The following is a 15,241-nucleotide window of genomic DNA, read 5'->3' as shown; positions in this document are numbered from 1 at the left end:
GTGAGGAGGCTATTGCAGTAGCACAGTGAGAAATAATATTAACTTGAACTGTAGGGTGGTAATGGAGACAGTGAAAAAATAGACATATTCAAGCATATTCAAGAGATATTTAAGAAGTTAAAATCAACAGATCATGGGGATGAATCATATATGGGGTAAAATAAATGAATAGGTTAGACATGCCTATGGCATTTCTCTATTTTTGTCTCCCTGACTAGAACTGACTTCCTTTAAAACAGTAGCCCTATTTAATTTGTTTTGTTATTGCCTGTGCCTTATATTGGGCCTGGAACATAGCAGATGCTTGGTGAAAGTTTGCTATAAAAATGAACAAACCATTGTCCAGCAGGCAGAGAACAGGAAGAGCAATATCCAGAGATAAATGCCGGCAGGGAATGACCATCAGGTTTCTAGATCCTGGAATGGGTTTATGGGAAGGACTGGCAGGAATAAGTCAGCACTAGATAGGTCAACAAAGGAAGAGCTAAGGCATAGAGAAACAGTCAGACTTGGGGTATAAGGTGTTATCTCTCTCTTAGGAAAAGGAACAGATGAAGCAGCTATGAGTTATGATGAAGCTAATGAAGCAGCTAGGAGGTCAGGCTCTGAGACAGACTGCATGTGTTCCAACCCTGACTCTGCCTCTGCTAGCTGTGTGATCTTCTACTTAATACTTTAAAATCTTAGTTTCCTTGTATGTAATTGAGGACAATAATGGTACTGATCTCATACAGTTGTCATGAGGATTAAATGATACAGGATTAAATGATTAGCAAAATATCTTTACCCTCCCCTCCCCAATTATCTATCAACCAATAGATAAGATCCAGACAAGAAGGAAAAGAAAAACAATAAGAAAAACTGTCTCTTATTTAATACCAGCTATACAAAATGATTTGTTCAGCAACCATTTTAAAGATAGGGAGATTGAGGCTCAGACAGGTTAAATAGCTTGCAGGTAGGACTTAGCAGCAGCAGCAGGAGGTAGAAAATTCAAAATCAGGTCTGTCTGCACTTCAAGGCTCACACCCTGCTGTTAAATTTAGTGAGCTATTTAAATTAAGGCTCCTTTTGGTCCTGGACAAACAATGGCCCTGGTATATTCAGTGCTGAAGGTACTAACCCAAACTATCAGATTTTCCAGGTGAAGATACCGAGGCCTCGAATGTGGAACAGTATTAAGGAGCCAGATAGAAGCTGGCATCCTGCACAGAGGCACCCTACACCCACACACTCAGTGAACCAATAGCAGCATAAGCCACATCCATGGGACATGCACTCCATAATTCATTCTGGAAAATGGATAATTATAGGAGGTTGTCAGATTCAATAGGCAAATGCTGGGGAAATAAAAACAACAAATTATGTGAGAGCTGATATTTGTTCAGGCAGACATCTGTCTTCTGTTAGAGGATTTAGGGATGTTTTTCAACACAAGGTTTTAAATATGGCTTAGAAAAACCTCTCCTCAGCATGGTCTGCAGGAGAGAGCCAAATTCCTGCTTTCTGTGGGTCTTCTCACACTCACAGAGGACTGGTTCCCACAGCTCCTGGCAGGGAGGAGAGCAAGAGGCATATTGAGGCCAATAGTCCCTCTACCAGACAAACCAAGCTCTCAGAATTCACTTTCTGCTCCTGTGAGACCATGATCCACACCACCTCCACTTGTGCCCAGCTCATTCCCACCTCCACAGCCTTGCACACTCTGTTCCCACGGATGTCCTCCTCCCTGCTCCTTGCCTCTGCGAGCTCATCTTTAAACTCCCAGGTTTTTTCAGAAACCTTCCCCAAATGCTCCATCCCACACTGCTCCCCAGCCCACCCCCAACCCCACTTGGTGTCTGAGCTGCGTGATCTAGAACATCTACTGCACCTTTTCAGTAAGAGAAAAGAATAGCACATTCAGTTGGAGGAATGGATTCTCAACCACGGCTCTGCTACTTCCTGGCTGTGGGGACTTGAGCAAGTCATAAATATCTCTCTGAGCCTCCGTTACCTCCTTCATAAAATAAAAATACTAATACGTACTCGGAAGACTATTGTACCGGCTAAATGAGGTAATGCACTTAAAGCAGCACTCAGATACACTTTTCAGGTTGGGTCTAGAGCTGTCTACTGACCTCACATCTTCTTGGAAGCAGGCATTATACCTTCCTTCTCCCTTCCTTGGAATAGCAATCTGCTTCGTTGTATTTTCTCTATATTCACGCACGCAAGATAAGCCAGTCAGAAGCTCAAGACCACTGAGGGCCTTTACTCGGTGCCATATTAAATTTGGTCTTGCCCGTTCTGTTCAATAGAAGCTGGGGAGGGACTGCACAAAGATGAGAAATAACAGAAGACAGGAGCTGTGGTTTCCCTAGGAGGAACCAGGAATTCAAATCACAAAGTAGGCTGATGGCAGCAGGACCTAAGAAGTGGGAGTTGGTTCTGAATATCAAGAGGCGACCAGAAGCTGAGTCACAGGGCTACCTGCCCCAGATATAAGTACATTAGGTGGGACGGAGACTAGGAGAATGGGGCAGAAACCTTCAGCAGATTAGACCAGTTCCTATGACATTACTATCATCCCACCATAAGTGAGATGGGGGTAGAAGAAAGAAGGTGAAGAATGACCATCTTCAGAAGTGAATCCTGAAAACTAGCAGGACACAATACTACATTACAGAGTTCCAGGCAGAAAGAACTCTTTATCTTCAAGGTTCCCTTAGCACTTTGTTTCTACTATAAAACTATAAACTACTGATACAAATCGTACCACTGACAGGCTAGAACTTAATTTGTATGATACCTTGTACCTACACAGTGGAAATGCTTGAGCCAGGCAGACCTGCTCTGCCCGTTGATAACAATCTGATCTTATTCAGTCACTTAGCATGCTTGGATGTCAATTTCCTCATTTGTTTAATGGAACTAATAATATGCTTTGCCCTGGTTATTTGGATTGATACTGGAAGCTTGACATGAAATAGTGGATGCGAAAGTGATTTGTAAACTGTGAAATATTAGAAAGATTATTTTTATTCATTATATCACATCATTCAAATGAGGCTATAAATTTCAGCAGGTACAAGTGCTCTTTATTCATTGCTGGATCCTTTTATCCTAAGGGCATGAGGGAGTGGCCATTGTTATGACTGGCACTGTGCTAGGCACCTTACACGCCTCATATAATTGTATTTAATTCTCCTAATAGCTCTGCTTTTTTTTCTCTCTCTCTCTATACCTGGCTGCCTCCCAAGAAATAACAGATACTCTGTAACTATTACTGGATTTTCTATACGGTAGTTTCACTTTCCACAGTTTGGGGTTTGCATGATGTAGTTAGAGAGCAGAAGTGGTAGGAGAGGTACAATGCTACAAATGAGTAACAAAATGGCAAAGATGGCCAAGAAAGCTGGGGGCACTGGTTCTCTTTCTAAACATAATCTCATCATCTCTTTTTACAAGAAACATCAAATCCCTGCTTTTAAGCCTGATCTAACACAGGGTAATTCTCTTTCCCCAGGAAACCTCTTGGTCATAAGGTGATGTTTAACAAATATCCATGTCCAATCCTAAGGATCACACAGAAACTTAGAAATTCATCTGCATCTCAGAGGGCATAGGGGATGATTGCTATTTGCTTAGCATATGTGTAAAACTGACCTCTAATTGTAATTACACACAAACCAGGGAGAGTCTTTGATGTTAACTTTACTGGCCTGGCCTTGCTTAGTCCCCCTCTACATCAGCACATGGTCAGTTTCTACTGTCAATTGGTTTTAGTGCCCATTAATACGCTGTGCTCATTCATACTGAGAACTCTTGCAATTGCTTCCTAACTGCTCTGTTTGGCATCTCACAACCTACTCTTCTTAAAACCACAAAAGGATATTATAAAAGTCAAAACTAATAATGGCCCCCTCCCCTTCCATGGGTTTCCCTGGTGGCTCAGATGGTAAAGCGTCTGCCTGCAATGTGGGAGACCTGGGTTCGATCCCTGGGTTGGGAAGATCCCTTGGAGGAGGAAATGGCAATCCACCCCAGTACTCTTGCCTGGAGAATTCCATGGATGGAGGAGCTTGGCAGGCTATAGTCTATGGGGTTGCAAAGAGTCAGACACACTGAGCGACTTCACTTTCACTTTCCCCTTCCATAGCTCCCCATGATCTGGAATAAAGTTTAAACTCCTTAGTACTTTTGGCTAGCCTTCCTCTCTCAGTACTTTTGGTCTAGCCTTTTTTGCCATACCTATAGCATATGGATGCATACCTACGTAATAGTCACATGTTCCACTTATCTTAGCAAACTTTTAGTTTGCTGAATCCAACTTGCTTTCTCTTACCTTTGGGCTTTACAAAAACTGATAAACATGCTACAGTGTATTTACATATCTCCAAGAGGTAACTCAAGCACTGTCATCCCAAGGAAGACTTGCTTGACCTCCTGTTCTATAGCCCCAGCCCACCTTCTCCAGGGCTGAGTCAGTTGTCCTCCTCAGTAACCTCAGAGCCCCCATTACAGCACTTCCTACTCCGTGTGCTAGATGCTTACTTTTGACAGGTCTGGGATCTGCACAAAATCCCATGGTTGAAAATACAGACTACCTAGTTAAGTAGCTTCTTCACTGCAGATGGAAAAACTGAGGCCCAGCAAAGTGAAGTGACTTGCCCAATGTCTAAGACTACAATCCAAAACTCTTGATTCTTAGCAATTACTCCAAACACCAAAGGTAAAGAAAATAAGGATCAAAATTGACATGTACTAGGTCTCTGAGACTGAGCTGCATAGGGTGGCTCTTTCATACGCACTGACTGTCTGACATGCTTCTCTTAACAGTTTGTTCCTGTAACTGTTGTACAGAGAGAGGCTGAGTTACGAGGGTCCAAGGTCCCCGAGCTAAGTGAGGGCAGCAGTGCACATCTCTGTCTCCAAGTACAGGGCTCCCTGTCATTTAGCACATGTTCTGGCCTCACTCAAATCACTCAAGACTGTTCTAACTGCTGTATGGAGAATAACGCAAAAAAGAGAGAAAAGGCAGATTTTCACCAAAAATAGTCTACATAGGCAAAATGATTTTGTAATGAGTGCACTGAACATACGTAATTAAATGGAAAGCTGAACAGAAATGAGGAAAGGCAACACCAGCAGATGAGATCTGTGTTTACAAAAGCACTATCATTGCAGTTCCCACAGATGTATACACAAATGTCATGACACACAGGTTGCTAGGAACCATGATGCTAATTAGGGCAAAGATGTCTTTTCCTAGACAAAGTCAGGTGCCATTGTGGTGTCCTTTAAGAGTGACTTTTGACCGTGTATGAAAGCTTACATTTAAATGTCAGCATTTCAATAAAAATTACCTCATATTTGTACAGTATAGAGAATAAGAACATGGGTTTTGCAAGGTCACACAGAAAAGACTCTGGCACGTCTGGTTTGCCACTTGCTAATGTGTGGCCTTAGTGTCCTCAGCTAAAAGATGAAGACAATGGTAATGTTCTTTAAAACTTTCATGAAGCTGAAACATGGTCGGAGGAAAAGCACCTGGCACAGGGCACAGTGTCTAATAGATCTCTCCCTTTCATCTCCTTCTGCTAATCATAATGTCCCTCTGGCTGTTCTCATAGGTATATGATCCTCACAAGAATCCTGTGAGTCAAACAGGGCAGATGCTATTTCCCCATTTTACAAAGACCCAGGAACTGCGTGGTTTGCTTAGAAGCCCCTTGGTAATAATTATGTGAATTGGACACTAACCCAGGTTTCTCTAGACCGTCTTGTACTTCGTTTATTCATTCAACAAATGCCACACACTAGCCTCTGTGGATATGGCAATAAGACAGATCAAGTCCCTGTCCCCGTAGAAATTCCTCTTTATGTAATAGTTTCTACAGAAACTTTTCTACAGAAAAGGATATAGAAAATCGCTGTAGATGGCATGGATGCCTTGCCACAGACACTGTAGGTGAGCCAGCTACAAGCAAAGCATCGCAGCTCTGGTGTCAGACCCCTGCTTATCAAAGAGGGATCCTAAAATATCTGGCAGGAGGTGGTACTACTTGTCCAAAGTCAATGATGTGCCAAAAAGCCCATCACACGTCACCACAAGAATACAACAAGCCCTCTTTCCCCCTCACCACCCTTGGGACAGACTCTGATGTTACTTTAGAAATGTTTCAATGTGTCTATAGAGCTATTTTAGCATTCTCTTAGTTATACCAATCAACACTTCAAAACAAGAGAAACTTGGACATATGTTCTTCCTGATCATGCCTCACATTGAACTAAAACAGTCTTAACACATTAAAAACACGAAGGAAGTTCTTGCTACTTCCCCCTCACACCTCCCTGCCTCATGACCCAGTTTAGGGGCTGATTTTACTTGGCTTATGCAATGCCCTGCCTAGTTCCCTGCCCTCACATCTCTTCCCTCCCTAAAATGGGTGCTCCTTGACTTAATCTTTTTCTTGAAAGGATTTAAAGGTCCTTCCTTTAGCAGAATCATTATTTGATGCAGGAAGATAAGCATCAAATCAGTGTCGTGTGGTCCTATGTTTCAACTTCAGGCAATGCCCAGGTGACCAGTCACTTAAAAATGAGTTATGTTCTCTCTAGCACTTTCCCTGCAACAACATGAACTTTCTTCATGCACTCTTGCCTCTATCAGGGGCCTCAGCTTCTCCTTCCATTCCTGGCCTTGGGACTAAAGTGGTCCTCTCCTCCAAGCTCGTGGCCTGTCACAGTCTGGACATAATTTTCCTTCCAGTCTCATGCTCTCTCCCTTGGTCATAAAAGCCTTGGCATTAGCTATCTTTCCAGTCGCAATACACAATATATTTCTTCATGTCTACATTCATACTTTGCTCTACCTATAATAATCCTATCCAAATTTTGCCTTCAGAATTTCAAATCCATTCATTATTCAAGGATAATCTAAAATATGACCTTTCCTCCATCCTCTAACACTGAGCAAATAAAGCAGGAAAACTGTCTAGTGTAGTTGAAAGAGTATAAGCTTTTAGCTGTAGGAGATAGTTGTCCCTAGCTTTGTGGTACTTGGGAAATTCAATAAATCTTTCTGAGCCTCAGTTACCTCATCTATAAAATGGTAATAATAATATCAACCGCACATGGTAATAATAATACTAATTCTGGGACATTGTTCAATAAATGATAGCTCTTTCAACTATAAGAGGGTGCGTGCACAAGCAATGTCAGAGAGCTTGGAATGTGATGGATACCACAGATTCCATAAGGAGGAGAACTTACCTCTGCTGAAGGAACTCACAGAAGTCTTCTTATAGGGCAAAACATTTGAACTCGGCTTTGAAAAATGGTTAGATTATCAACAGATAGAGACAGGAGAAAATATTCTAGGAAGAAATAATGGCATAAGTAAAAGTATGCAAGAAAGGAAATATAGAACATAATTGGTTAGTCAAATTGCACAGGTTGAGTGAAGCAGAAGGGTGGGGGGGAGTAGTCGAGAGATATATTGCTAGAAATAATTTTGCTGGAGATTCAAACTATGTCATCAACATAGACAAATGACTGAAGTAAATCTTTACACAAATTCTAACACCACGAGAAAAGTTGGAAAATATACCAACACTTCTCTGTCATGGGTCTATGAGATTTTGGTGAGAATGACTTGGCTTTTGCCAGCATTCATAAAAGGTGTGAATAAGATTCAGAACTTTCAGTACAAAGGGAAGGCACCCCTTTTTGTTGTTGTGAAGACACAGCAGTCTTTTTGGGCTTTATTAGAAAATTCTCGTGCCAGCTGTCTCTTTTCTCTGACTCACATTCACACAATATGCCTCTCTCTTATTTCTCATCAGCACTGCACCCAGATACTAATGAGTTTTCGGGAATAGAAAACCCAACGGAATATTAAAATTGGAAAGAGGAGCTCGTTGAGTTAATTTTGTCGAAGTGCATCACAATATACTGCAATGTTGTAAGAATGAATATTTAAATAGGAATTCAGTCATGGGAAAATTAATTAAGGAAAATGGTATTACTAATACTGCTTTTTATATGCATACATATGTAGAGACACACAACCACCGATTGGCTCCAATGTTAATAATAAAAGTAAAACACTTATGGAAGTCAAATGTTGAAGACCTCTTGTTGAGTTTCTATTTAAAAGTTTTTTTAAGTTAAAAAATTTTTAACTATGATTCCAGAAACTGTTTCTAAAAGACAAATTGTATCATGTCACTCCTTTGCTTAAAATTCTGGAATAGATCCAAAATATCCTTCAGAACAAAGTAAGTCTTCAAGGCCATAGTATTCTCTGTGGCTTATGCATGCCTCATCTCATTTCATCCACTTGCATTCTCCCAAATATGTTTTGATCTTACAAATCTTGTCTTTGCACATAGTGTTCATTCTGTGTATAACATTCCCTGGCCCTTTTCAGATGCAGCTCTGAAAATCTTCTTCCCTCTGCTAGATGAAGGGACTCTCCTGTGCATTCTCAGACCACTCTGGACTGAGTGTTGGTTAACAGCAAATACTGTGCACCAACAGAATGCTAGAGACCATGTCAGGCACCTGTATATTTTATTGCCATAGTCTGTTTATTTGGCTGCTCACCCACTAGGCAATACATTTATTAAATGACTAAATAAATACTACATAACAGCAGCATGCTTAGCACTCAGATTTTATCATGTACAAAAATACAAGCCCAGCCCTCAGACAGGTTATACTTTAATTTATAGATAATTATTATATGTCCTTTGAATATAATATCTATACTTCCTAACACCTGAATATTTTCTGAATGAACAAATAAAAATTTGAGTGTGTTGATATGATGGCCCAGAAAATTGAATTTGAGTAGATCAGCACACAGATTCTGTAGAACATGAAATTAAAAAGCAATTTGACATAGTACTGGAATCAAATATCAGGCTGGAATAAAAATACTGATATTTGAATTTCAGTCCCTGGATTAATAAATGTATGATTTTGAACAAGTATCTTAGACTCTGTGTGCTTTACTTTCTTTTTAATTATAAAATATTAACATCGGTTGGTTTAGAAAGAGCTCAACATTTTCACTCCTCTTTTCATATTCAAATAATAGAATCACAAAGAACATGGCAGGAATGTTTTTCCAGGGAGCATAGCATTTGGGGTCAACTCTGATCACCTGGCAGTTACTCTCTGGAGTATAAGTTCAGAAGGACTCTGAGATTGAATCCAGATTCTGAAGGAAGAAGTACTGTGATCCATTAGCAAAATGTACTCATGAGGGCATAGCAGAGTGGTTTCACACTACATGCAGACAGATATTTGCCATCCCACAGACAGAACATATCTATGGAAAGCTAAGTAAATGAATGGCATAAATATGGAAGCAGTATGGAATGGGATGAAGAGCAAAGAAGAGAACCGTAGACCATATAAGTGGACCATCAGAGAGGATCCAACTTCTCACATAGCCCTCTTAAGCTACTTAGTAGTCTGCTGTGTCTTACTGTTGTCCAGGCATGTAACCCTTTTATTCTAGACTCTGAATGCCTTGTTTTTGCCACAATAGGATAGACTTGATAATGTGTGTTGGATGGATGAATGAATATACAGATCTTCCGCTTCTCAGTATGACCTTGGATATGTCCTTGATGTAACATATCACACTAAATTTGACATGGTGCTCAACAGTTTACAACACGCATTAACCTCCATTAGCGCATCTGATCCTTACCACAAACCAGAGAGGTGGATAATGGTGTTAACTATTTTCGAAACAAGTAAGCTCAGTCTTCAAGATTAAGTGGTCTCCTTTGTATTTATCCTATTTGGTCATAAGTTTCCTTATAAGTGAAAAAAAAGAAAAAAGGTAAACCTGATTTCCTTGCCTCACTGGTCTGTAGTAAGTTTCAAACCACATGAACTAAACAGCATACTGTTTGAGCACAAGGCAAGACCTTGATAATACTTTGCTTGTTGGGAATTTTTCTTATTTCATTCTCACAAAGGCCTGAAAAAGTGGGTCTTGATATCCACATTTTACTGATGAGGAAATCCAGCCTCAAGCCAAGGTCAGTGAACTATTAAGGGGCAAAGCCATCGTGTCTCTACAACCCATACTCCTTTCTCCAAACCATATGAGCTTTTGCTCAACAAAACTCTTCACCTACAATAATGCATTCTTTCCTTTTATGTTTCTCCAAAGACTAAAGATATTTACTGTAGCATCTGGCATGCATAAATACAATTTGCTTCAAGAGAGACAGGTTGCTAGAATTTATGACTCTTCAGAGGCAAACAGGCATGTGTACCTAGGATCAGGAAGGCAGGTTACTTTGGACCAAAATGGCTGGTGCCAGGCCTGCCATGGGTGTGAAGCTGCACACAGAGTTTCTAAGATAAGCAGTGGGTACAAAAGGCCTATGAAATGCTGTCTATTGAAATGCAGGTCTCACAAAATAATCCATAGTTCCCTTGTCTTCTTAGGGCCTGCAGTGCTGGGCTTTGTTCCTGGACCACAGATGAGCCCTTCATTCTATTGTCTAAACAGGAAAATTATGGTTCCCTGAGGGAGAAAGGCTTGGGTCTGAGCTTAACTTTTTATCAATCATGTTAATTTAGAAATAAGCTATTGGTTTGACTTTGCATTCATCAGAGTCAAGGGTGGATTGCGTTCCTTTGGTCTCTTTGTCTTTAATTAACAGCCATTGAATACCCATATTAATTAGTGAGGCTGAGAGATATTTTGCATCACCCTTCAGCATGGTGGATAATTAAAAGCTCCATTAATAAAATGGCTGCATTCATAATTTCTTTAAACCTATTATGAAACAATAAACATGATTATAGGGTAGCTTCTCTTCACCTCCCAGGCTCCCTTCACTAATCTTGTCTAATTCCATGAAGGTCTTAAAATTGCAGAGGGAAGGACACTAGCAAAGGGTGCAGTGGTAACTTAGTATCTGATTGTTCAGGGCTTGTGGTTAACAGGGTAAATCAGAAAAGAAAAAAAAATTGTTAGTGAAAACAGAGGAAGAGACCCACTTGATGATGTGGTTTTATAAGCCTGGAACTCCTGCCTCTTGATTTTAATTTCAAGGAAAACTGAAAGCTTTGTTCTTTTTTTTAAAAATTTAAATTTATTTATTTTAATTGGAGGCTAATTACTTTACAATATTGTATTAATTTTGCCATACATCAACATGAATCCACTACGAGTGTACATGTGTTCCCAATCCTGAACCCCCCCCCCCAACCTCCCTCCCCATACCATCCCTCTGGGTCATCCCAGTGCACCAGCCCCAAGCATCCTGTATCTTGCATTGAACCTGGACTGGTGATTCCTTTCTTATATGATATTATACATGTTTCAATGCCATTCTCCCAAATCATCCCACCCTCTCCCTCTCCCACAGAGTCCAAAAGACTGTTCTATACATCTGTGTCTCTTTTGCTGTCTCACATACAGGGTTATCATTACCATCTTTCTAAATTCCACATATATGTGTTAGTATACTATGTTTTTCTTTCTGGCTTACTTCACTCTGTATAATCAGCTCCAGTTTCATCCACCTCATTAGAAGTGATTCAAATGTATTCTTTTTAATGGCTGATTAATACTCCATTGTGTATATGTACCACAGCTTTCTTATCTATCCGTCTGCTGATGGACATCTAGGTTGCTTTGATGTCCTGGCTATTATATCTACCTAAAGAAATTAAAGACCTATACATAGAAAACTATAAAACACTGGTGAAAGAAATCAAAGAGGACACTAATCGATGGAGAAATATACCATGTTCATGGATCAGAAGAATCAATATAGTGAAAATGAGTATACTACCCACAGCAATCTAAAGATTCAATGCAATCCCTATCAAGCTACCAGTGGTATTTTTCAGAGCTAGAATAAATAATTTCACAATTTGTATGGAAATACAAAAAACCTCAAATAGCCAAAACAATCTTGAGGAAGAATGGAACTGGAGGAATCAACCTGCCTGATTCAGGCTCTACTATAAAGCCACAGTCATCAAAACAGTATGGTACTGGCACAAATATAGAAATATAGATCAATGGAACAAAATAGAAAGCCCAGAGATAACTCCATGCACCTATAGACAGCTTATCTGCGACAAAGGAGGCAAGGATATACAATGGATTAAAGACAACCTCTTTAACAAGTGGTGCTGGGAAAACTGGACAACCACTTGTAAAAGAATGAAACTAGAACACTTTCTAACATCATACACAAAAATAAACTCAAAATGGATTAAAGATCTAAATGTAAGACCAGAAACTATAAAACTCCTAGAGGAGAACATAGGCAAAACACTCTCCGACATAAATCACAGCAGGATCCTCTATGACCCACCTCCCAGAATACTGGAAATAAAAGCAAAAATAAACAAATGGGATCTAATTGAAATTAAAAGCTTCTGCACAACAAAGGAAACTATAAGCAAGGTGAAAAGACAGCCTTCAGAACGGGAGAAAATAATAGCAAATGAATCAATTGACAAAGAACTAATCTCAAAAACATACAAGCAACTCCTGCAGCTCAATTCCAGAAAAATAAACGATTCAATCAGAAAATGGGCCAAAAAACTAAACAGACATTTCTCCAAAGACATACAGATGGCTAACAAACACATGAAAAGATGCTCAACATCACTCATTATCACACACTTGGTCTCCTGGTACCTGACAAGCTTTGAAAAATTCTAAGACCCTCTCCTGACCCTTATCTCCAGACTAAGTATTCCAGTTTTCTTTGATTAACTTTAACAATGATCTAGCCCTCTTTGTGTCAGAAAATGCATCAGTTCAGTCACTCAGTCATGTCCGAGTCTTTGCGACCCCATGGACTGCAGCACGTCAGGCTTCCCTGTCCATCACCAACTCTCAGAGTGCATTCAAACTCACGTCCACCGAGGTGGTGATGCACATCCAAGCATTTCATCCTCTGTTGTCCCCTTCTCGTCCTGTCTTCAATCTTTCCCAGCATCAGGGTCTTTTCCAATGAATCAGTTCTTCACATCAGAAGGCCAAAGTATTGGAGCTTTAGCTTCAGCATCAGTCCTTTCAATGAATATTCAGAACTAATTTCCTTTAGGATTGACTGGTTTGATTTCCTTACAGTCCAAGGGACTCTCAAGAAAATGCACCAGACATTCCTTTATCCAATATTCTAGTCAGGTAATTAGTCTTTGTCTCAGTTCAGGTCCCTTTCCTATTCTTTGTCATGAACATCTATTTCTCTGTCTGCCCTATGCCTTCTCAGAACTGTATCCTTTCCCATACCCATGATATGAGGACAGGTATGGTGTCTCAGTGGAGAAGGCAATGGCAACCCACTCCAGTACTCTTGCTTAGAAAATCCCATGGATGGCCTTTCGGCGCTACCCAGAGAGGGGTCCATACGGCGTTGTTCTGAATTCCCATTGTAACTTAAAGGGAAGCTTTCACAATGTCCGGAGCCCTTGATGTCCTGCAAATGAAGGAGGAGGATGTCCTCAAATTCCTTGCAGCAGGAACCCACTTAGGTGGCACCAACCTTGACTTCCAAATGGAACAGTACATCTACAAAAGGAAAAGTGATGGCATCTACATCATAAATCTGAAGAGGACCTGGGAGAAGCTTCTGTTGGCCGCTCGGGCCATTGTCGCCATTGAAAACCCGGCTGATGCCAGTGTCGTATCCTCCAGGAATACTGGCCAGCGAGCTGTGCTGAAGTTTGCGGCTGCCACTGGAGCCCCTCCTATCGCTGGCCGCTTCACTCCGGGAACCTTCACTAACCAGATCCAGGCCACCTTCAGGGAGCCGAGGCTTCTGGTGGTCACCGATCCCAGGGCTGACCACCAGCCCCTCACGGAAGCCTCCTACGTTAACCTGCCAACCATTGCTCTGTGCAACACGGACTCTCCTCTGCGCTACGTGGACATCGCCATCCCATGCAACAACAAGGGGGCGCACTCCGTGGGCCTGATGTGGTGGATGCTCGCCCGGGAAGTCCTGCGCATGCGTGGCACCATCTCGCGAGAACACCCATGGGAGGTCATGCCGGACCTCTACTTCTACAGAGACCCCGAGGAGATTGAAAAGGAAGAGCAGGCAGCAGCTGAGAAGGCTGTGACCAAGGAGGAGTTTCAGGGCGAATGGACCGCTCCAGCTCCAGAGTTCACGGCTGCCCAGCCTGAGGTGGCAGACTGGTCCAAAGGCATGCAGGTGCCTTCCATGCCCATTCAGCAGTTCCCCACTGAAGACTGGAGTGCTCAGCCTTCCACTGAAGACTGGTCTGCAGCCCCCACTGCCCAGGCCACGGAATGGGTAGGAACCACCACCGAGTGGTCGTAAGCTGTTCTTCCGAACACTTGTAGAACTCGCACCAAAATGGAAATCTGGTTGATGGAAATAAACTGTTTCTAAAAAAAAAAAAAGAAAGAAAAAAGAAAATCCCATGGATGGAGGAACCTGGAAGGATGCAGTCCATGGGGTCCCTGAGAGTCAGACATGACTGAACGACTTCACTTTCACTTTTCACTTTCATGCACTGGAGAAGGAAATGGCAACCTGCTCCAGTGTTCTTGCCTGGAGAATCCCAGGGACGGGGGAGCCTGGTGGGCTGCCATCTATGGGGTCACACAGAGTTGGACATGGCTGAAGCGACTTAGCAGCAGCAACAGCAGCATGGTGTCTCAGATGGTAAAGAATCTGCCTGCAATGCAGGAGACTGGGGTTCAATCCTTCGGTTGCGAAGATCCTCTGGAGAAGAGAATGGCTACTCACTCCAGTATTCTTGCCTGGAGAATTCCATGGACAGAGTAACCTGGCAGGCTACAGCCCATGGGGTCACAGAGTCAGATACAACTGAGTGACTACCAACGCTTTCACTTTCATGACTAGTTGATGTCACAAGGCAAAGGTGAAAAGGTTCTGGTGAAACTCCAAGAAAGCAAATGTCCTGGAAGATTTCAGGGGAATGATCTGGTCATCTTTGTAGCTCTTGTGTATTTGGAATTCTTTTACTCTGGGTAAAGGCATTGAAATGAGGCAGGCAGGGTGCTGCTTTGTATTACCCTACCCTCCTGCCTCGGGCCTGTTCACCACTTAATTCTTGTAGATACTGTCTTCCCAGGGCCCAGGTCTTCTCCTTTCCACATTAGGCCACTCTTATCTCCATTCTTTGCTCCAGGTGCATTTCAGATACATTCCTTCAGACAACAGGGTTCTACAGTGGATGTATTCAATAGACCCACCATCTT

At 41.7% G+C, this 15,241-nt stretch overlaps 2 protein-coding genes across 2 annotated transcripts in view; one reads left to right on the top strand and one right to left on the bottom strand.

Moving 5' to 3' along the window:
- The window catches only part of LOC120856591 (cytosolic carboxypeptidase 6-like), a 670,594-nt gene that overhangs the window by 147,706 nt on the left and 507,647 nt on the right, over nt 1-15,241 (bottom strand). The window lies entirely within an intron of this gene.
- LOC120856170 (40S ribosomal protein SA-like) lies at nt 13,364-14,416 on the top strand. The gene has a single exon (XM_040231213.1). The coding sequence runs from the start codon at nt 13,446-13,448 to the stop codon at nt 14,331-14,333; it is 888 nt and encodes a 295-aa protein (XP_040087147.1). The 5' UTR covers nt 13,364-13,445; the 3' UTR covers nt 14,334-14,416.

This window comes from Oryx dammah, unplaced genomic scaffold (genome assembly GCF_014754425.2).
Source record: "Oryx dammah isolate SB20612 unplaced genomic scaffold, SCBI_Odam_1.1 HiC_scaffold_28, whole genome shotgun sequence".
NCBI lineage: Eukaryota > Metazoa > Chordata > Mammalia > Artiodactyla > Bovidae > Oryx > Oryx dammah.
Note: the sequence above shows the minus strand (reverse complement) of the source record. Positions and strands in the feature narration are given on the sequence as shown.